We start from the raw sequence: 21,855 nt of genomic DNA on the forward strand, positions 1-21,855 counted from the left end.
GAAAGTTAGAAAGAAACTACTAAATTCCTATACTCAAATTAAAATGATAGCACAACGCATCTGAATCTCTGGCCCAAAATGAAAGCAGTTCTAAGAAGAAAGTGTGTGGTTATAAGTGTTTACATTAAAAATCAGAGTGATAGCAAATAAATAACCTAATGATACACCTCAAGGACTTGGAAGTACAAGAACAAGCCAAACCCACACATAGTTGGTGGCAAGAAATAATAATGATCAGGGTAGAAATTAATGAAATGGAAACTAAAATAACAATACATAGAGTCAACCAAACAAACTGGTTCTTTGAAAGATTTAAAAAAAAAAAAAGATTCACAGTGCTAGCCAAACCAAACCAACCAAAAAAGAAAAGAAAAAGAAGATTCAAACAAATACAGGGATGGAAAAGGTTCTGCCATGACAAACCTTAATTTAGAGATTATTACAGAGTACTTTGAAAAAGTATTTAAAAAGGAAAATCTAGAAGAAATGTATAGTTTCCCAGACATACATATGACCTACCAAAATGAAATCAATAAGATATAAATAAATTAATAAGACCCACAATGAGCAATGAAGTTAAAGCAGGAACACTCTTCCCACAAAGAAGCACAGGGACAGACACAGTTACTATCACATTTTTCCAAATGCCCTAGGAAGTACTACCAGCAACACTTCTCAAAGTGTTCCACAAAATTAAAGGATCATTGCCAAACTCATTATACAAAGACAGCATTACCTGGATAACAAAAAGAACATGCCCTAATTTGGGATGATAGGATTCTATACATAAGATACCCTATAGTTTTTACTAAAAACTCTTTGAATGAAGTCATTGATATGAAAACCAGATAAAGGCACAAAAATATAGATCAATCTCCCTAATGAACATAGACAAACATTTTTCAAGCCAGGTGGCAGTGTCGCACACTTTTAATCCCAGCACTCGGGAGGCAGAGCCAGGCTGATCTCTGTGAGTTCGAGGCCAGCCTGGTCTACAGAGTGAGATCCAGGACAGGCACCAAAACTACACCGAGAAACCCTGTCTCGAAAAAAACAAATCAATGAAATACTTGCAAACTAAATTTAACTGCACATAAAAAAGATCATTTATGTAATCAAGTTAGAATCATTTTAGAGAGGAAGGGATGCTTCAATATACAGAACTCAATAAATGTATACATCAATAAATATACTCAAGGATAAAAATAAAATGATCATTGTAATAGATACAAAAAGTCTTTTGATGAAATCCAGTCCTTCATGATAAAAGCACTGAAGAGATTAGGAATAGAAGGAACAGATCTCAACACAGTAAGAGTTAGATATGACGAATCTAGTTGACATTATCTAATTGGAGTGGAAAATATAAAGCATTTCCACTGAAATCAAGAACAAGACAAGTGTGTCCCCTTTCTCCATTCTTAATATACTGCTTGAAGTCTTATCTTGAACAAGAACATGAGAAAGAAATATGAACACAAACTGAAAAAGAAACAAAGTATTCTTGTTTGCAGATGCTATAATAATTCTAGACATAAAAACCCATAAATATTACATCAGAAAACTCTTAGGTATGATAGATACTTTGAGAAAAGTGATAAGCCAAAAAAATTAACATGTAGAAATAAACCAAGAACAAATAAATTGAGGAAGAACTGGAGGAAATGATTAATTTGCAATTACTTAAGAAAATGCCCTGGCAGTCTTCCTTCCTAGACCAAACAACTACTCTCCACCTTTCAGAGACCTGTAGCCTAGCTAACAAGCAAGTAGGCCTCTGCTCCCTTGTCCCTAAGTTACTCGATTCTACCTGCCTCTCCTGGATGTGCCTTGATGTTGCTGCCATGTTGGCCCTCCTCCCTTTTCCTCCCTAGGCTACCCAGTTCACCTCCCTGATTGCCTGATCCCACTACTGTGCAGGACCCTCTCTCCTCCCATAGGCTGCCCAACTATCAGCCTACCATTCCTCAGGACTCCACTGCCATTCTTGCCCACAGGTAAACTCATCACCTTCTTACCCTTAAACCACGCAGCTCCCTATGGCCCATTCTCAGGACATCCTACCATTAGGTAGTCCCCTCTCATTCCTTCTTCCTTGGCCACCAAATTTACTGCTGGTCTTTTCTCGGACCTTGAATGACCTAGCCTCTAAGTAGATTCTTCTTCCTACTCCCTAGGCTTCCCAACACCTCACCTACCTTCCCTGAGACCTCACACTGACTGTACACTTTCTTTCTTTCTTTGAACTTAAAAACAAAACTCACATAGTTACCAGCAGATTCAGAAAATGCTTTGCCTAAATTCAAATCCCCTTCATGAGAGAAGTTTCAGAGAAAATAAGGTTGGCAGGAATACACCTTTATCTGATAAGGACTACATGTGACAAACCCCTAGCTAGCATCATCTTAATGGAGAAATACTCAATGTAATACCATTAAAATCAGGAAAAAGATTAGGTTGTCCACTGTCTCCACTACTGTCCAATAAGGTGCTCAAAGTCTTAGCTACACCATTATGATGAGAAGAGATGCAAATAGGAAAAGAACTCAAAGCATACTTGTTTTTGGATAATATGATGCTACACATAAGAGACCCCAAAGAATCCACCAGAAAACTCCTAGAACTAATTTATATTTCCTACACAGTGTCTGGGTAAAAAAAATGGACACCAATAGTTTTTCTATATACCAATGTGAAACACACTGAGGAAAAAAATTATAGATACAATTACATTCACAATAGCCTTTTAAAAAACTCTCAGAGTTAAATCTAATCAAGGAGGTGAAGGACTTCTCCAATAGAAACTTGAAAACTTATGAAGACATTAGAAGATGGCAAGTTTTCCCATGCTCGTGGGTTGTTACAATAGTGTGAAAATGATAATCCTACCAAAAGCAATTTACAGATTCATTCAATCCTAATCAAAATCCCCATGCCACTATTCACAGAAATAGAAAAAAATCTTAAAATTCATAAGGAAACTTAAAAGACCCTGGATGGCCAAGGCAATCCTGAGCAAAAAAGAATATACCTGATATTAAGTTATTCAACAGAATTTATAGTACTAAGGAGCATTGAGGTGACATGGGCACATGAGCATGCATGCATGCACATGCACACGCGCGCGCGCGCACACACACACACACACACACACGAGAGAGAGACAGAGACAGAGACAGACAGATACACATACACACAGAGACATAGACAGAGAGAGAGAGAGAGAGAGAGAGAGAGAGAGAGAGAGAGAGAGAGAGAGAAATTGATCAAGGAAACAACATAAAAGTCCCAAATAGAAGTCCATGCAGCTACCAACATCTGATTTTTAACAAAAATGAAAGACAACATTTTCAACTACATGCATGCAGAACAATGTAGTTAGACCTGCCCTGTTAAAAAACCTCCAAATGGATCAAAGTCTTCAATGTAATATATGGAATTCTGTAACTGCTAGAAGGGATGGGAGGGAGTAGACTACAACATATAGGAATAGGTAAGAATGTTATAATTGGAACTACAGTCACTCAGAAATAAGGCCAACAATTGACAAAGGAAGCTCATCAAACTAAAAAGTTTCTGTACAACAAAGGAAACAGTCAATATGGTGAAGAGGCAACCTATAGCATAGAAGACATTCTTTTTCAGCTATATATCTGAAAAAGGATTAATGTCTAGAATACATGAAAAACTAAACAAGTAAATAAGAACCCCAATTAAAAATGGGATATAGGTCTAAACAGATAATTCTCAAAAGAATAAATAGCAATGGGTAATAAACACTTTTGAAGAGTATTATCATTAGCCATCACAGAAATGCAAATTATAAAAATGCTCTGAGATTCTTTTCACCCCTAGTCAGAATGGCCATCATCAAGAAACCAGATGAGAACAAGTACTGGCAATGATTTGTGGAAATAGAATTCATTGTTGGTGAAGTGTAAATTTTTGTAGCCATTAAGAAAATTAGTGTGGACATGAACTATGAACCAAATGCTGAGGGGCCTCCAACTGGATCTGGCCCTCTGAATAGGTGAGACAGTTGATTGGCTTGATCTGTTTGGGAGGCATCTAGGCAGTGGTACCAGGTCCTGGGCTCGCTGCATGAGATAGCTGTTTGAAACCTGGGACTTATACAGGGACGCTTGGCTCAATCTGGGAGGAGGGGACTGGACCTGTCTGGACTGAGTCTATCAGGTCGATCTCAGTCCTCGGGGGTGGCCTTGATCTGGAGGTGGTGGGAATGGGAGGTGGGCTGGGGGGAAGGGGAGGGGGGCAGGAAGGGGGAGAACAAGGGAATCTGTGACTGTTATGTAGAACTGAATAGTATTGAAAAATAAAATAAATAAAAGAAAAAAAACAAAAAAAGAAAATTAGTGTGGAGATTCTTCTAAAATAGTGGTTTTCAACCTTTCTAATGCTGTGACCCTTTAATGCAGTTCCTTAAGTTGTGGTGTCCCCCAATCATAAAATTTTTTTGGTGCTACTTCATAATCGTAATTTTGCTACTGTTATGAATCCTAATGTAAATGTCTGATATTCAGGATATCTGACGTATAACCCCTGTGAAAGGGTCATACAGCCCCCAAAGAGTCGCAACCCACAGGCTGAGAACCACTGCTCTGAAAGCTTAAGATAGAACCACCACACATTGCAGCTGTTCTTTTCTTGGACATAGACAGAAATGATATTCTATATCCTACTACAGAAATACTTGCTCATCCATGTTTAAACTTGCTTTGTTTAAACTAGCTAAGAAATGGAAACAGTCTAGATGTCCACCAACTAATGACTAGATAATGAAAATATGGTACAGTGGGATTTTACTTAGCTGCAAAGATAAATGATGCTATGAAATTTGCAGGTAAATAGGTGGCTCTAAAAAATTAGATCCCGAGTGAGGTTAGCCAGGCACAGAAAAACAAACACCACACTATCCATCATATGTACATCTCACATCCTCCATTATATACAGCTCCCAGCTTCAAATCTTTAATTTTGTAAGTTCAATTTAGAGTACTAGAAGAAGACAGGGATCTAGAAAGGGTCCAGGGTAGGAATGGTCACAGGAATTGAAAATAATCAAGCTGGAAGGGAGCTGAATCCTCCACCTGACAGGTAGGTTTTGTAGTTCTAGAAGCGCCTATGTGGACTACAGGGGAAGAAATTATATCAATGGTCTCACACAGCTGTGAACTCTGTGACCTAAAAAACCAACCTGGAGAGCTAGAGGATCCCTTTTGTGCAATACTGTCCCTATCAATATGGGGGTAAACAACTTCTGATTGGATTTGATGCCTACTCAACAGGAGAGAATCCATGTCTATTTCTGTAAATCTAATCACATACCCATAGCTGTGGAAATCATAGTCTCTAGTAGTGAATAGAGGTCTATGTTGTTTAGCAACTGACATAGATCAAGTTACCTTCTAAATATTTGTTTATACCCATAGAGGTACGCTACTCTCAGCCTTATCAAGAAGCTTCTCTTTTCAGTAAACTGTAGTTAAAACAGAGACTTTTATAACTGCAGGGTACTAAGAACATGTGAGGGATGGGTGTTCAGCCCTAAATAAGACATTTATACCACCCTGTCCATAGTTCATGGGATACTGAAAATAGAAGCAAAGTGGAAAAGAATGTAAGAGCTGATATAGGGAGAAGGCTATAAAATATCATTTGACACAGCTGTACAACCACAAATTCAAAGCAACCAAGGATACCTTCACCAAGTATGCCCAAGAATTGAAATGTTGACTAACAGTTCAGTATGGCTAGGGCAGAGTCTCTGGAGGGTCTGTTCTTCATAGTTGGACTACTTGCTACTGATAGATTTAGGGAGAAAGGGAGCCGTTGCCTTTAATTGTATGTTCAATGATAATTCCACCAGGTCCCAATGGATACTTCTAGTTTAATGGTCACACAGATGGATAAAGTATAGTACCTATACAAATTAGACTTTTATTATAACAAAAATAAAATTATAACATTTGCAAGAAAATGAATGGACCTGGAGATCATTATGCTAAACCAAGTGAGCTAGCCTAAGAAAGACAAAGACTGCACATTTTCTCTTCTATGTAGAATCTCGAGCAAAACAAGTGTGTTTGTGTGTGATGAAACTAGAAAGGGATCATGAGAGGGAGGAAGGTATTGTAAGGAGAGAGAAGCAAGGAAGAGAATACATGTGATGTGAAGGCATCAATGGTGCTATTCTTACAATGGTGTATTTTAGTCCTTTATATTGACTGTAAAAGTAGATTTGAAACTGATGGACATTGTCTCCAGCTATACATGTTAGTGTCTCATAGGTGAAACAGATTTCCTTCATTTTTTATATATTTCTCTCATTTTTAAAATAGGAATAAAAGGTAGACTCCATTTTCTGTCCCTAAAAATCCCAGGCTTCAACTGCCTGCTGTGGTAGTCTCAAAATAGTTTCACAATGTATAATTTTCTTTTATCAGATTTCCTTCAGTCAACAGAGTAATAGATGGCCAGCTGCTACACTGTACATTTTATAACAATCACTTTTGCTTAAGACAAAAGCAGAAAATATGATTCCTTGTGTTCTGAGTGTGTAAACGCTAAACATCTATGCTGCTTTTAAGATGAGTAGTCATTTTCTTGTTACCCAAACTCTCCTAGCTTACTTTTCATCATTTAACCAAATTGCATTTCTGTAACTTCAGCAAGACAATGTTCACATAAGAAAAACTTACTATCTGGAGAATTCCAATGCCAATTATCTAAAATGTGCTCCTGCATTTTTATTATACTGACTAGAATTTAGAAGTAGTTGGGATGTTATTATGAACTTACTTGGTTTGTGTCAGATCAACTAAGATGAGATCTTTCTCTAGAAGTACAGCAACAGCATAGGGTTCTTGACATTCTACAACAACAACAAAAAGAATTGAAAAGTTTCCATACTGCATATTTTATTTAAACCACCAACATTGCATTTCCTTTATCTCATATAGAGATGGTATTTAAATGATGAAAAAACCAAATTATGAACTAAAGTGACAAAGAATACTTTAATAAAATGTTTTATTTGACACATATAATGTTAAGATTTCTAATAGAACTAGGAAAAATGACCATATGTATAGTACATAGTAAATACATTTCAAAAATCATGGAGAGATGGCAATCCTGGACTAATAGAGAGTGAGAGTTTCACATCAACTTTATGATCACTAACATACTCATCCATAACCTTAGCGTTTAAGATCTGAACCATGCCTACTAGGATACACACTAAGACTGCACTAACTCTGCTTCTCTGGGATATGATACACAACCACCTCACTATGATAGTAAAACACTTAGAGTTGGGTGTATACTTCAAGTCAATATGGTTTAGTGTACTCTTATAGATTATTCCTGTGTGCATGAGTACAAGCCTACAAAAATCAAAAGTCAGGTTTCTGAAACCCAATCTTCTTTCCATTGTTCCTTTCCCTCCTATTCTTGCTCCATTATGTCCCAGAAACTGTCTCAAAAACCAAAGGCCATATGGGGAATAAGGCTGACAATAAATCTTTCTCATGGAGTTTTTGTTCTAGAGAGGTTTACAAGTTGTGAACAGTGAAGAAGTAAGAACTCAGGAACTACTATGAGCTATAAGCAAATAAGGGTAATGGTATAAATGTAACTTGTGTTAAGATGGGGAGCAGCGATTTCGTTAAGAGGCAAAAAAAGTACTGTTTTCCATTTACAATCAAGGACTAATGGGGAAAGCCACAGTGAAAGTAGTGTTCTCAGCTTTAGGAAACTGTGTATAAGAAAACATTTCATATGCATGATCTTTGATTCTCAGTAGCTAGAGTGTTATTTTTCCATATTGTTTAGAAAGCATGTCGAAAGAGGCACAGGATTATCAACCAGTGGTTAAACTGAAATTGAAACCTAGGGCTTTAAACTCCAACTTCCATCTTGTTTTCATTATACCAGCAGTTTCTACTAGTCAGTTGGAAAAATATTTATCCTAAACTCAGTAATCACTCGGAAGATGTTGCCTACAGAAGACTGAAGTTTTGGGTGGGTGGGAAATTTAAAAGCTGGGGTAGACAGCCTTCAGAGTAACTTCTAGGCCTGAGAAGCTACAGTGCCTACACAAGTTTATGTTTATAACCAACATTCACATGAGAGAAAAAAACACAAAAGCAAACAAGTAAATAAGAACAAGGGTTAGAACTTGCTGGTGTTTAGGTAGTTATCTCTATGACAATAGATAGACTGCTACAATCCAATATCCAAACTATTCTCATCCTCAGATGTTCCCACTATTTATCTCTAGCATTGTTTAAAGTTTCTCAGTGTTGTTTTAATACAATTTGGCTCTTAGTTTGAAGAACAGTAGGGTTCCATATGAGTATTTATTTCCTCCTCGTCAGCTCTCCTTAGGAACACCGTTGGTTAGGTTTTATAGCAAATGTCAGAAGATAAAGTGGCTGAGGTACTACCACGTGTGAACCAAAGTCATAGATTAATTAAAATTTTATATGGTTACTCTACCAAAAGTTAGTTGTTCCTACAAAAATAAAAACTGGCAACAGAAGTTTCACCTTTGTAGATGCACTTTATATATTGTGATAGCTACTAAAGAATTATTTAGGAATCCATGTTGAGTTCAATTCTTTGCCTATTATTAACTAAAAGTTTTGTCTTGGGCATATTAGTTATATTTCTTGACTTGAAGTTTCTTTTCCACTGAAATGGCACAATTATAACTACCCTAAATTGTTATAAAAGTTATATGAAAAAACATACATGGTGGTATTTATAACTAGCAGATTGCAATGACAGTGCCTCTGTAGGTTGGTGTGTCTCATCTTTTAACCCTGGCTCCTACTAATTAAGGGTGAAAAAAGTTCTATCACAATTGTTATTCTGAAGATAATGCATCATTTGAGAGGCTTAGGGATGGCTGGCCAACTAAATATAGTTGAACTGGCAAGCTCTAATTACAGTCATTACTCTAGGTGATGATCCCATTAACAATGTTAAAACATTTGAGTTTTTTGAGAATGTGTTAAATCTTCAAATGTCATAAAAGTATCAGCAGTATTAAAATTATGAATGACTTGGTTTAGCTTGGGAATGACATTCATTATTATTTAGCTGTAAAAGTTGAAATTTCCTCTTAACTACTATGGAATAATAATTAAAATATATTAACAAGATAATATAGGACAGTGCATAGAATATTGTGTCATTTGTAGAAAAAAACAAGATAATGTGAAGTGGGTGGGGGTGAGGTGGGGGAGTGAGAGAAGGGGAGGGAGTGGGAACTGTGATTAGTATATAAAATGAATAAAAATTTAAAATAAAATAAAAATGCTGTGACTGTGTGTGAAACATGTAGTGGTTTGGGGCTTGCCTTACTATTTTATTTTTGTTCATTTTGAAGCAAAGACTCACACACACTATAGCATAAACTGTACTAAAACTCACTATGTAGCTTAAGCTGGTCTTGAACTCATGACAATCTTCTTGCTTCAGTTTCCCCAGTTCTGAGATTATGTGAGTGAAACAACACACCCAGCTACATTAAATATATATTACTTAAAATGCCTTTGGTGCAGTTTGGATTTTGAGAGTCTCTCTAGAAACCTGCATATTCCTTGGACAAACCCTCCTAAAACTAGTGCTTTCTTTCATCTTAGTATTTCCTCAAAGTTCTTCTGTTTCTCTCCAAACTCTTCCAAAAACCTTAGATGTTTTCTTCTAAATTGATCTTACCAGATCCCACAATTATAAAACCTTTACTCAATATTCTCAATAAAGTCTGTTTAAATCCTATTTCTCTTTTGAGGCTTTACATGAATATTTAACCAGCTATAAAAAGGTGGATTATTTATAATGTGAACCATATAATTCAGCATTATAATCATGCATTACTTCAATTCAACAATTCATAGTTATTTCATTGACCCAACTAGACTTTATGTAAAGATTATGTTCATATTTCTATAAGCTTAACAAGTACTTATAGTATTGAGACCACAGCAACATTCAATAAATAGATGTTGATTAAAAATGTAGGTCATTTGTCTCTAGTAACTCTTGAAATAAAGTGCTACATTGATTGTTATCTATTTTTAAAAAGCTAAATAATTTAAAGAAAATCAATATATTTAGTAATGAAACACAACCTATGTATTTCCATAGTTAACAAAATATGTTCATTTACCTTTCCACTGATGATATTTGGGCAAAATTATTCCCTTTCTATACATGATAAGTAAAACATGTAAGTATCTTAGTGGCTAGTAAGTGTCAGAGGTGAATCATAAATCCAAATATTCTGTCCCAAGTCAAGTTTTTGTCTTCTATCTACAAGTCCCCTATATTGTTTTGATCATAAATTAATCGTTCTGGTTTACTTTTTAACGATTTTAGATTTCTTTATTTTAGCACCAGTAGATTTTTTGTATGAGTTTAGACTAGTTTCATGTTTACAAAGGTTTTGCATCTTTACTCAAGATGATAAATACACACATGCATCTCTCCTCCTGATGGTCTTTTGACTATTCGCCAAATTAAAACAAATCACTAACCACACATCAGCAATCCTAGAGTAATCAGGTGTGCTGCAGTTGCATCTGAAGCAAAGGCAGATGTGAAGGAGATGCAGCACCACCAGAGTTACAGATCACTGATATCAGGTAAGTGCTTTAACTTTGATTGGCATTGGGATGGGATGGGTGGAGCTGGTCTAGGAGAGACTATTAGGAGACCTCAGTTTCCCCAAGTGACTTCACCCTGGACCCCTATCGGACCCTCCCAGCTCAGCTTCCACCATCCTTATCAAAGTTTAAAGCACTTACCTGATATTAGAACCTGAAACGCCAGCACTGCTGCACTACATCTGTCTTACTTCCAGTTTGCCAAGTAGGTACAATTGCAGAACCTGCGCCAGCAACTGTAGCTCAGTGTTGTACCACAATGGATATCTGCTGCCAAAACTGAAAATATTTAACCTTAATTTCATTAGGAACTTGTCATTTCAAAATGATTTTTTTTCTAAAACTGAATGTTTCATTTTTATCTACTTACCATTTGGATAAGGTGTTTCACATAAAGTTAGAAATTCAACAATAGGATGATCCATTTCAAGTACTGTGATTGCTTTTCCATGCATGATGGTTAAACTTGGTCTTCTGCAAGCTTTGTCATATGACAGCCCACCAGAGAATATTATAAATGGTTCACTACATGGGGGAGAAAGGGCAATGAGACTATGTTCTTTATGATATCACCAAGTCAAAACGTAAGCCTTTAAATAATGGGTTCAGAGGAAATTGTCCACAATGCAAATGGCCTTCCTGATGGGTTTCTCAGCTAACAATGACTATTTCATCAACTCCCTTTTCCGATCTACACTCTAGCTACTAGACTAACTAATGGGTAAGTGTAAAGATAGTTGAGCGGCGTTGGGAAAAGACAAACTGGCGTGAAGTGGAGGTACTCACTGACTCTCAAAGGGACATATTTGTACACTTTATTTGGCTACCAAATTCTATAGCACTCTCATTAGAACATCAGTTTATGATATGATATTCAATTAATGAGTGGCCATGTGGGACCCAAGTCCCTCAGATGAAAGAGAGGCAGATTTTAATACAAAATGAAGTATCACAGTGGAAAGCACAGAATGATAGATGAGAACATGAAAATTCTAGATAATGAAGTTTCTGTAGTAGAAGGTTTATGAGCAGACAGAAAAATAATATGTAGATGAATAATAATTTGTCAGAGAATATCTCCTCAGTTTTATGCATATCCAGCAAGCTCTAGCTGGCTCAAATAATTTCACATAAAATTTTATTCTATTACTTTAGTACTTCTTTATTTCTGAAATTAAAACACAATTGCATCATTTTCTCCCTTCCTTTACTTCCCTCCAACCCCTCCCATGTACCCTCCTTTGCTCTGTCTCAACTTATGGCCTTTTTCTTTGTTTACACACACACACACACACACACACACACACACACACACACACACACACCCTGTTCAGTATACATATTACTTTTCAAGATACAAATAAGTAATAAACTGAGTGTCACTCATTCTCACTTTTGTTGGGTTGAGACTGTTCGGGGAGAGAGGGGAGGTTGCGGGGGACTAGGAAGAGTGGAGGGAGGGGAAACTGTGGTCAGCATGTAATGTATGAGAGAGAAAAAAGATAGAAAGAGACAAGAAGAAAGAAAGAAAGGAAGAAAGAAAGAAGGAAGGAAGGAAGGAAGGAAGGAAGGAAGGAAGGAAGGAAGGAAGAAGGCAGGAAGGCAGGCAAGAAGGAAGGAAGGAAGGAAGGAAGGAAGGAAGGAAGGAAGGAAGAAAGAAAGAAGGCAGGAAGGCAGGCAAGAAGGAAGGAAGGAAGGAAGGAAGGAAGGAAGGAAGGAAGGAAGGAAGGAAGGAAGAAGGCAGGAAGGCAGGAAAGAAGGAAGGAAGGCAGGCAAGAAGGAAGGAAGGAAGGAAGGAAGGAAGGAAGGAAGGAAGGAAGGAAGGAAGGAAGGAAGGAAAGAAAGAAAGGAAAGAAAGGAAAGAAAGGAAAGAAAGAAAGAAAGAAAGAAAGAAAGAAAGAAAGAAAGAAAGAAAGAAAGAAAGAAAGAAAGAAAGAAAGAAAGAACCAGGCGGTGGTGGCGCATGCCTTTAATCCCAGCACTCAGGAGGCAGAGGCAGGCGGATCTTTGTGAGTTCGAGGCCAGCCTGGTCTATAAAGTGAATTCCAAGAAAGGCACAAAGCTACACAGAGAAACCCTGTCTGAGGGGAAAAAAAGAAAGGAAGGAAGGAAAGAGGAGGGGAGGGGAAGGGAGGGGAAGGGGAGGGGAGGGGAAGGGAGGGGGAGGGGAGGGGAAGGGAAGGGAAGGAGAGGAGGAAGGAAGGGAAGGAGAGGAGGAAGGAAGGGAAGGAGAGGAGGAAGGAAGGGGAGAGGAGGGGGAGGGGAGGGGAGGGCAAGGGAAGAAGGAAGGAAAGAAAGAAAGTGAGAGAGAAATGTACTCCAAATGTATTCCTGCATATGTCCTTTAGGGCATTTACAGAGACAACTGCCATTCTGAGTTGCAAATGACTGAAATGAAGGTAGTGAGGGAAGACCTGTGCTGAAGGTTGGAAGTACTGTCCAACAGTTTGAGGTTCAGGGAGGACCTTCTCTTTGTTTCTTATTAAAGTTTTTAATTGCCCCCAAATTAATAGATAGATAGAAAATTGATAATATTTACAACCCAGTTATACCCTTGTCCTCTTTCTATGCCCCCCCAACAAATATCAACCAAACCACTTCTCATGCTATTTAAAAACCACTAGTTTTTGTCTTGGTCTTTGCTGCTAGAGCCTACCAAATTCAAAAGCTGGCAGTTATTTATGTTTTAGCACACAAGTCAAATTACACAGTGTGTGATAGTTAAAACCAACTGAATCAAATTGAGCATTGCTGAGCACATCACAGGAGTACATTTTCAAAATGACACGTTTGTCACCAAACAGAAGCCACAAAGTCTATGGATCTTAAGATTTATCATGGGAAAAGCATCTCAGGCTTTACATGAAATGATTTGTTCTCATCTTGCTGTAATCTATAGAAAAGATTGAACACTAATTGATAATTCAATGGATATTATAGTCCTTAGGACAGCCAACACTGAAGTAAAGAAAAAATTTTTTTAAAGAAAACGATACAAAAGGAAAACCGAATAAAGCTATAAGCTGCTTGGAACAATTAATATAATTTTCTGACCCTCAAGGGTCCTTAGAGTTTACACTGTATAAAATGTGATATATACTACTGAATCCAAAGGCACAAGAAAACTTCTAATTATAAATAGTATTTTAATAAGAGAAGAATTATATACGATTTTGCTTCCATCCACAATGTTTAAATTTGGAATATTTAATTTCTTTAGTTATATTATATTAAACTGGCCTGCTAAAGAGATATTGATAATTTACCATAATTTTATAATATTAAAACTTCAAGACAGGAAGTTTTAACAAACATAATTGTATCTATGATGCTAAGAGCACATTACAATATGAGCAAGTAACTAATATAAAGTAGGAATTTTCAGTTTATATTTCTGTTTAGGGGCTGACAAGATGGCTCAGCATGTCAAAGTGCTTGATGCACAAGCCTGCCTCCTTAGTTAGACCCCCGGAACCCACAGTATTACATGCACAGTAATAATAATAATAATAATAATAATAATAATAATAATAATAACTATAATAATGTTCAGACAAAGTTTATTATGTTCATTTTGGGTGGGAAAATACCATTAATAATAGTTTAGATTAAAGAGGCAATGCAAAAATAGTGGATATGGTGTCTATAAATGTAATAAAATTGTACTAGATGTTATTTCACCTTATACATCTTAAAATTTAGTTCTTTTCCATTATGAAAATACATAACTTTATAATTCCAACTAAAGGTTTTCTCTCCAGTTTCAGTATGCAACATCCTAAATTCAGAGAGATCTGGTTATATATTTAAATCTCATAAGGAATATCAATAGATGCATAGAATTAGCTTAATGAACACTGCTCAAGTATTATAAATGTTTTAAAGTCCTCAGTTATTAGACTTAATATATATGATGTTAATATAAATATAATTAAAATATGTTATTTGTTATTTTCAATATTCATAATAATCAATAAAAATAACTTATTGATTTAGAGAATTTGTAGTTCTATGACAATATAACATATTATCAAAGATTGTTGGCTTCCCTTCCCCTACCTCTTATATATATTTATATAGTCACCAAGTACAGCTACATACCTGTTCCTGCAAGTTTTGTACTCTACTTTAAGAATTGGTTTACAAGACTCAGACTTTCTTCCTTCTCTTTGACTTTTTCCTAATGAAAGAAAGAAAAAAAATAATTAAATCTGATTTAAACTATACTGATCCATGAGAGTTTTTAAAATTTCAGTTAAGAAATATAAACATGGAACAATAATATAATGAGAAAGAAAAAGAAAAGAAATCTACAAGCTTCTGGGGGTGAGTCATGGAGCTTCCTGCACTGCAACAGTAACCCCTGAACAGATTGCACCATGGCGGGTGATACAAACATGCCCGAAGCCAAAGGCTCAAGCACAGCTTTAATTGTAGATACTGCTTACAGAGGAGAATGGGACAAGCACTATATCAGTTTTCCATCAATGATGATTAAGTTTAGAATAATTTTATTATTTTAGTTATATTGTTAAACTGGTCATTTTTATGAGTTAATGCATAGTAACATCAGCTAAAGCTAAAGATATTGGTTTATTCTTAAAGTACCCATATTTGATATAATAAGTATGTATTCTAATATTTTACCTTTTATCTCCATTCTTGAAGACGATTTTGCTAGATTTAGATTTATGGACAATATCAGGCCATGAGCTGAGAGTTTGTGGGAATTCATGTAATGTAATGACGACTTAATGAAAGTCCATCATCTTCTAGTTTTAATATTTTCTAAATGAGGAATCCTTGGTGTTTTGAACTTTGCTTCTACTATATAGAATGTGTTTTTTTCCTTCTGGTTGTTTTCAGACAACTTTATGTCTTTTATTTGCAGCAACTTAAAAATGTTAAGTCTCAACTTGTTTTTTGTTTGTTTGTTTGTTTTTAATCTATTCTATTAACAGTTTTAACAGGCTTCTTGAATTAATAACTTCCACAAAATTTTGGAACTTTTTTGCCATTTATCTATAATATATTTTGATGTTTGTTTCTTTTTCTGGAATATAAGTCAGCTTTATTAGAATTTTTGTTGTGGAACACATCTCCGAGTCTTAATTTTTATATTTGTTTTTGTCAATATTTTTGTTACAGATTTCAAGTAAACTAGTTCCAACTTAATGGAGATAAAAGGTAATTTCAAATAACAGAAGCTCAATGAAATCATTTCAGCAGACCTACATAAAATGCAAATATGTTCACAAATAAATGAAATTATAAAGAGTATTAATTATAATACATGTGATTACTTAAAATTGACAATAATATATCTGTGTATGATATGTAATTATAGTATAAATGATAATGAAGGTAGGTAAGTAGATCTATATGGCTACAAGATGTCTCTATATTATATGAAGTGTTAAAATTTTAGCACTAACATATTAAGTAATTAAGGAAACATTGTGATACATACAGCAAACAATAGGAAAAAGATAAAGTGCCCATCAATTAAAATGTATTCCTAATAATAATATTTAAATTATTTGAAGGTGGGAAAACAAAGAAAAGCCACCAAATATAGTATGAACAATAGAAAACAATAAGTAGATCTAAATCTAGTCTTACTAGTAATTATATTTAATGTTAATGGACTAAACATACTAATCCTAAGACAGGAAAAAACAAAAGACCTAAAATATGCTCTTTATAGAAGAGCTAATTGGCCGGGTGGCAGTGGTTCACACCTTTATTCCCAGCACTCGGGAGGCATAGGCAGGTGGATCTCTGTGTGTTCAAGGCCAGCCTGGTCTACAGAGCAAGATCCAGGACAGGCACCAAAACTATACAGAGAAACCCCGTCTTGAAAAACAAAAAAAAAGAAGAGCTGATTGATGTCCTCTGCCAGTCTGCAACATAAAGGAATTGGAAAAATTAAATTGTGAAGAGGCAATTCTATAGTCTCTATAATTTCTTTTCAAAGTATGTATCTTACCATGTGGAACTGTGGTTTGGAAAGGGCGACTTGGGCTTTTCAGGTTCCATAAAGTCAAGCTACCATCCGAATGGCTGCACATGAATTGTTTGCCCTCATGATGCCAATCAATTGAATGAATAGCCTGATAACAATAAAAAACAAGTACATGGGGAAAGTGGATATATTATATCATCATACATTCCAAAAACACTTTGACATAAAATCAGTATACTGATAACATGTTAAAATAATTGTTTTCTCGCCCAGATTAGGCTGTCCTTGGCTTCAATCCACTACAGACCTTTAAAAGGCTATCAAAATTCATTTACTTAAATATCAATTTAAAATTTAAAAATTTTAATAACATTAGATCCCAGAACATTTTAATTTAAATTCTATGCCCTTCGCCGGGCGGTGGTGGCGCACGCCTCTAATCCCAGCACTCGGGAGGCAGAGCCAGGTGGATCTCTGTGAGTTCGAGGCCAGCCTGGACTACCAAGTGAGTCCCAGGAAAGGCGCAAAGCTACACAGAGAAACCCTGTCTCGAAAAACCAAAAAAAAAAAAAAAAAAAAAAAAAAAAAAAAATTCTATGCCCTTCCTATATCCTACCATCCCTATTTGAAAAATTACTTACATGGAAGTAAAAGTATAGTTATCAGAAGATAATTTCATGTAAGATGAAGGCCTAGTATCACTTAAAGCATATAATTTAAAAAATAATTTGAGCTAGCACCTGAAGGCATTATATATGCCAGATTGCATGATATGTACTTTACATAAAATGTATTATTTAATCATATAAAGGGCATTATTTTATTTTACTATTATTTCTTTGTTTTCATATGGTGAAACTGTCCTAGAGACTGAGATACTCATTTGCTTTTTAAAGCCACAGAAGTCAAAGCAAACTCCTTATAAAACCTATATTCTCAACTATTACACAGTATTGCCTCAAGCTTATAATATACTAATTGATTTAAAGCAAGTAAGATTTAATTTTTAAGCTTTTCAAGTCCATTATATAGTTTTGAGTTAGACAAGATTCAACAGTAATTCATTCATTTTTAAAGTTTAAATCCCTATGGCAGTGTAGTATCTTTTATAACATAGATTTTAAAGAAAGATCTACTGAATTAGTAAGTAATAGATATAGCATTTCCAAATCTTTCGTATTCTTTGTGAATAAATTAATCACCATAATGCAACCATTATGTTAAATACAACGAGACAAGTCCCAGTGGATAAAGAAAATAAAAAGGTGTGTATACTCCACAAGAAACGTAGGGCGAAGGTTAATGTGGATAAATATTAATAATATTTATAGTTCAGAACTTTAAGCACATGTGTGCTTATATAATTACATAACTGAATTCTTTATGCAAACAAGTGTGAAATTTCAAGCAATATGTATAGTATTAGAGTTACAGCTAACTGATACCTTGACTAATCATTAAACATAAAAGTAATAAGATAGGATTCAGACCTCAATATAAGAGTAAGCAGATCATAAAAGGCAATATGAAATCCTGTACTTGTGAAATTTTGTTTTTCTTTTCTTTTTTTCTCACTCTAGCCATAATTTCTGTGCAGACTCTTTTCTTAACAGTCTCCAACATTAGCAATAATATTTTTCATTGTCTTCTCTGTTTATTTTTGTCTTTACTCTTTATTTCTTTTCCCTTCTGGAGGTAGTTCAACAAAACAGTTTCTTTTGTCAACTTTGCTGAACCTCAGTCAAACTATGTGGTCAGCAAAAGTAGAGAATGAGAAAGTGTACAGACCCAAAGCCTCAGCTATGGTGATATATTGTGTCCCCCAAAATATTGTGGACCCTAATTTAGCTGGGGTCAGAGAACAGAACAGCCATAATATTAAACATATAGAATAGGCAGTGGTAGCACACGCCTTTAATCCTAGCATTCGAGAGGCAGAGATCCTTCTTGATCTCTGTGAGTTTAAAGCCACACTGGAAACAGCCAGGCATGGTTTACTCATGCCTTTAATCCTAGGAAGTGATGGCAGAAAGCAGAAAAGTATTTAAGGCGTGAGGACCTAGAACCAAGAACTAGAGCTGGTTAAGCTTTTAAGGCTTTTGAGCAACAGTTCAGCTGAGATTCATTCTGGATGAGGACTCAGAGACTTCTGTTTGAGGAAACAGGATCAGCTGAGGAACTGGCAAGGTGAGGTGGCTTCTTCTGCTTCTCTGATCTTCCAGCATTCACCCCAAGAAGTGGCTCTGGGTTTGTTTTTTTATTAATAAGACCTTTTAACAATTTGTGCTACACTCATCCTAACCCAGTGAAATCCTACCCACTGGGGAGGACAAAAAAGTTATAGCCACTACTATAAATGAAATAGAATTACAGCAAATAGAGCAGTGATGCAAACATTGTCTTCTCTTAGAGATCAAGATGTCAAATGGTGTATAACTAAGGAGCTGGTAAATGAGCTGATGGTGGGTATTTGATTTTTGTTTATTTAGTTACATCATATTCTTCCCAGAAAAACAGGGACTTACTAGAAACCAAATATCAATAATCAATTCAAGAAAAACATAAAGAATTTGAAGGAAAAATACTAGTCATATTTTTTTCAACAGTGACTTTTTCTTGAAAACAAAAGTTTAAAAATTATATAGCAATCTGACAAAAGGAAATATGCAGTTCTCATGGAATCAAAATATTATCCTCATGCCAAATTGAAATATTTCTCTGAGATTATTAAAGAAATAACAATGTGAAGAAACAAAAAAATAACTATTGTAGAAGAAAGCCTTTCCTTTTTATTATTTAGAAAAAATCCACTGTGTATTCTAGGCTAGCCTGAAATTTACCAGACTTGAGAATCGATAATTTAAATGAATCAGAGATGGACAAAAGAGGCATAATAAATGAGAGAGGCACAAACAAGAAAGGAAACAATTTTAAGAAAACCAAAAATAGGTAATAATTTCCTCCAATTGGCTGTCAAGGCAGAATTCCCATTCAAAAATAATCAACAGTTGAAACTTACACAAATAACAAAAGAATATTAAACACTGAGTAAGGACAGGATACCAGTGATAAAAAAATATTGGTAAAGCACAAAACTTCAGAGTGTTCAGAAAAGTGAGACATAGTCCTCAAACTTTTCAAAAATGTTAGCAGAAATCACTTACCTCATCATAATAAACCCTTAGTTCTGCTCTTTTAGATTTCAAGTCCCAGAATACTACAGTACCATTTTCATAACCTATCAGCAGCTGGAAAACAGTAAAACAACCATTTCTTAATTCTGACATCAATTTTTAACTATGTTCAAATAAAAAGTAATATTATTATAAAGAAAAACCATGCCACACAACACAGCCTGATTTCTATTACCTTTTCCAGCACTTAAATGTTTCCTAATGTAAGAATTTTTTCAAAGATGTTGATGTAGCAATCAAAAACAAATTTAAGGGTCAATAATCTTTGCTGCAATATGAATATAACCAGAGAACTCTGCTGGGTTTTAAAGAACAAGGAAACCTTTAAGTACATATGGCACATTATATTTTATGTAAAAATGGAAAGACAAATAGAATAGAAAATGAAGACAAAATAAATGATGAAGTGTTATGTTTAACTGGCTTCCAATATACCATTCAGTACTATACACCTGAAAAAGTAGATAAAAAAAACAGTTTTAAATTTCTTTATATCAACACTATTTACTTTGTGCAAATATTTTATGTTATTCTCACCTATGATGCTGATACAGCCCTTCATTCTGGGGATGGATCAAATGTAGGACCTTGTACATGTTAGGCAGAATCTCTGCCACTGGGCTACATCCAAAGCCTTGAGTAAATATTTTAAACCAGTGGTTTATATACTGTCAGAAGTTATAGCTTTTTTTAAAATAAATTCTCTATCTTTTTAATATTAGCTAATTGTACCCTACAGTATAAACTTGACAAGTTATAAAATCACCCTGGAAACAAATGTCTGTGGGGGACTTTTTTTTTTTTCCACAATACCATTCAGTTCTACATAACAGCCACAGATTCCCTTTTTCTCCCCCTTCCTGCTCCCCTCCCCTTCCCCCCAGCCCACACCCCATTCCCACCTCCTCCAGGGCAAAGCCTCCCCCAAGGACTGAGATCGACCTGATAGACTCAGTCCAGGCAGGTCCAGTCCCCTCCTCCCAGATTGAGCCAAGCGTCCCTGCATAAGTCCCAGGTTTCAAACGGCTAACTCATACATTGAGTTAGCACAGGACCTGGTACCACTGCCTAGATGCCCCCCAAAGAGATCAAGACAATCAACTGTCTCACCTACTCAGAGGGCCTGTTCCAGTTGGGGGCCCCTCAGCCTTTGGTTCATAGTTCATGTGTTTCCATTCGTTTAGCTATTTGTCCCTGTGCTTTATCCAACCTTGGTTTCACCAATTCTCGCTCATATAAACCCTCCTCTTTCTTGCTAATTAGACTCCCAGTGCTCCACCCGGGGCCTAGCCGTGGATCTCTGCATCCAGATTCCTCAGTCCTTGGATGGGGTTTCTGGCACAACTATTAGGGTGTTTGGCCATCCCATCACCAGAGTAGGTCAGTCCCGGCTGTCTCTTGACCATTGCCAGCAGAGTCTTTTGTGGGGGTATCTTTGTGGATTTCTGTGGGTCTCTTTAGCACTTTGTTTCTTCCTTTTCTCACGTGGTCTTCATTTACCATGGTCTCCTATTCCTTGTTCTCCCTCTCTGTTCTTGATCCAGCTGGGATCTCCCGCTCTCTTTCCCTCGACCCTCGCCCTTCATTGCTCCCACTCATGTCCAGGGCTTTCTAGATTAGATTAATTGAGGTGAGTAGACCTATCCTAAATGTAGATGGCACCATTCCATGGCCTAGGGCTCTGAACCACCTAAACAGGAGAAAGCTTGCTGAGCATAAGCATTCATCACTCTTTACGTTCTGACTGTGAATATAATGTGATCTGCAGCATCATGCTTCTGTCTCTATGCCTTCCCCACCATGATAGACTTTCCTTCAACTACAAACCAAAATAACCTCTTAATTTCATAAACTGCTTTGGTCAGATATTTTGTTGTAGCAATAAGGAAAGTGACTGTCAATACACTGGTGTTTGTATTTAAATCAATATAGAGTACTGGAAAAGTAACAGTCTTCCTTTTAAAATAGAAGAATATGAAACAGGTAAAATTGAAATAATAGC

General features: G+C 35.9%; 1 protein-coding gene across 10 annotated transcripts in view; it reads right to left on the minus strand.

Annotated features, from left to right (window-relative positions):
* Positions 1-21,855, minus strand: part of Stxbp5l (syntaxin binding protein 5L) — a 240,657-nt gene that overhangs the window by 107,428 nt on the left and 111,374 nt on the right. For all 10 annotated transcript variants that reach the window (XR_013043728.1, XM_006975722.4, XM_042259281.2 and 7 more), the window contains exons 8-12: positions 19,824-19,907; positions 16,684-16,807; positions 14,796-14,874; positions 11,065-11,219; positions 6,820-6,892 (exon numbers count right to left, since the gene is read on the minus strand). Coding sequence is in view for 9 of the 10 variants with exons in the window: in XM_006975722.4 (XP_006975784.1) it covers positions 6,820-6,892; positions 11,065-11,219; positions 14,796-14,874; positions 16,684-16,807; positions 19,824-19,907 (515 nt within the window). In the remaining variant the exon portion in view is untranslated. The remainder of the gene's footprint in view (positions 1-6,819; positions 6,893-11,064; positions 11,220-14,795; positions 14,875-16,683; positions 16,808-19,823; positions 19,908-21,855) is intronic.

The sequence above is a fragment of the Peromyscus maniculatus genome, chromosome 12, assembly GCF_049852395.1.
Source record: "Peromyscus maniculatus bairdii isolate BWxNUB_F1_BW_parent chromosome 12, HU_Pman_BW_mat_3.1, whole genome shotgun sequence".
In the NCBI taxonomy this organism is placed as follows: domain Eukaryota; kingdom Metazoa; phylum Chordata; class Mammalia; order Rodentia; family Cricetidae; genus Peromyscus; species Peromyscus maniculatus.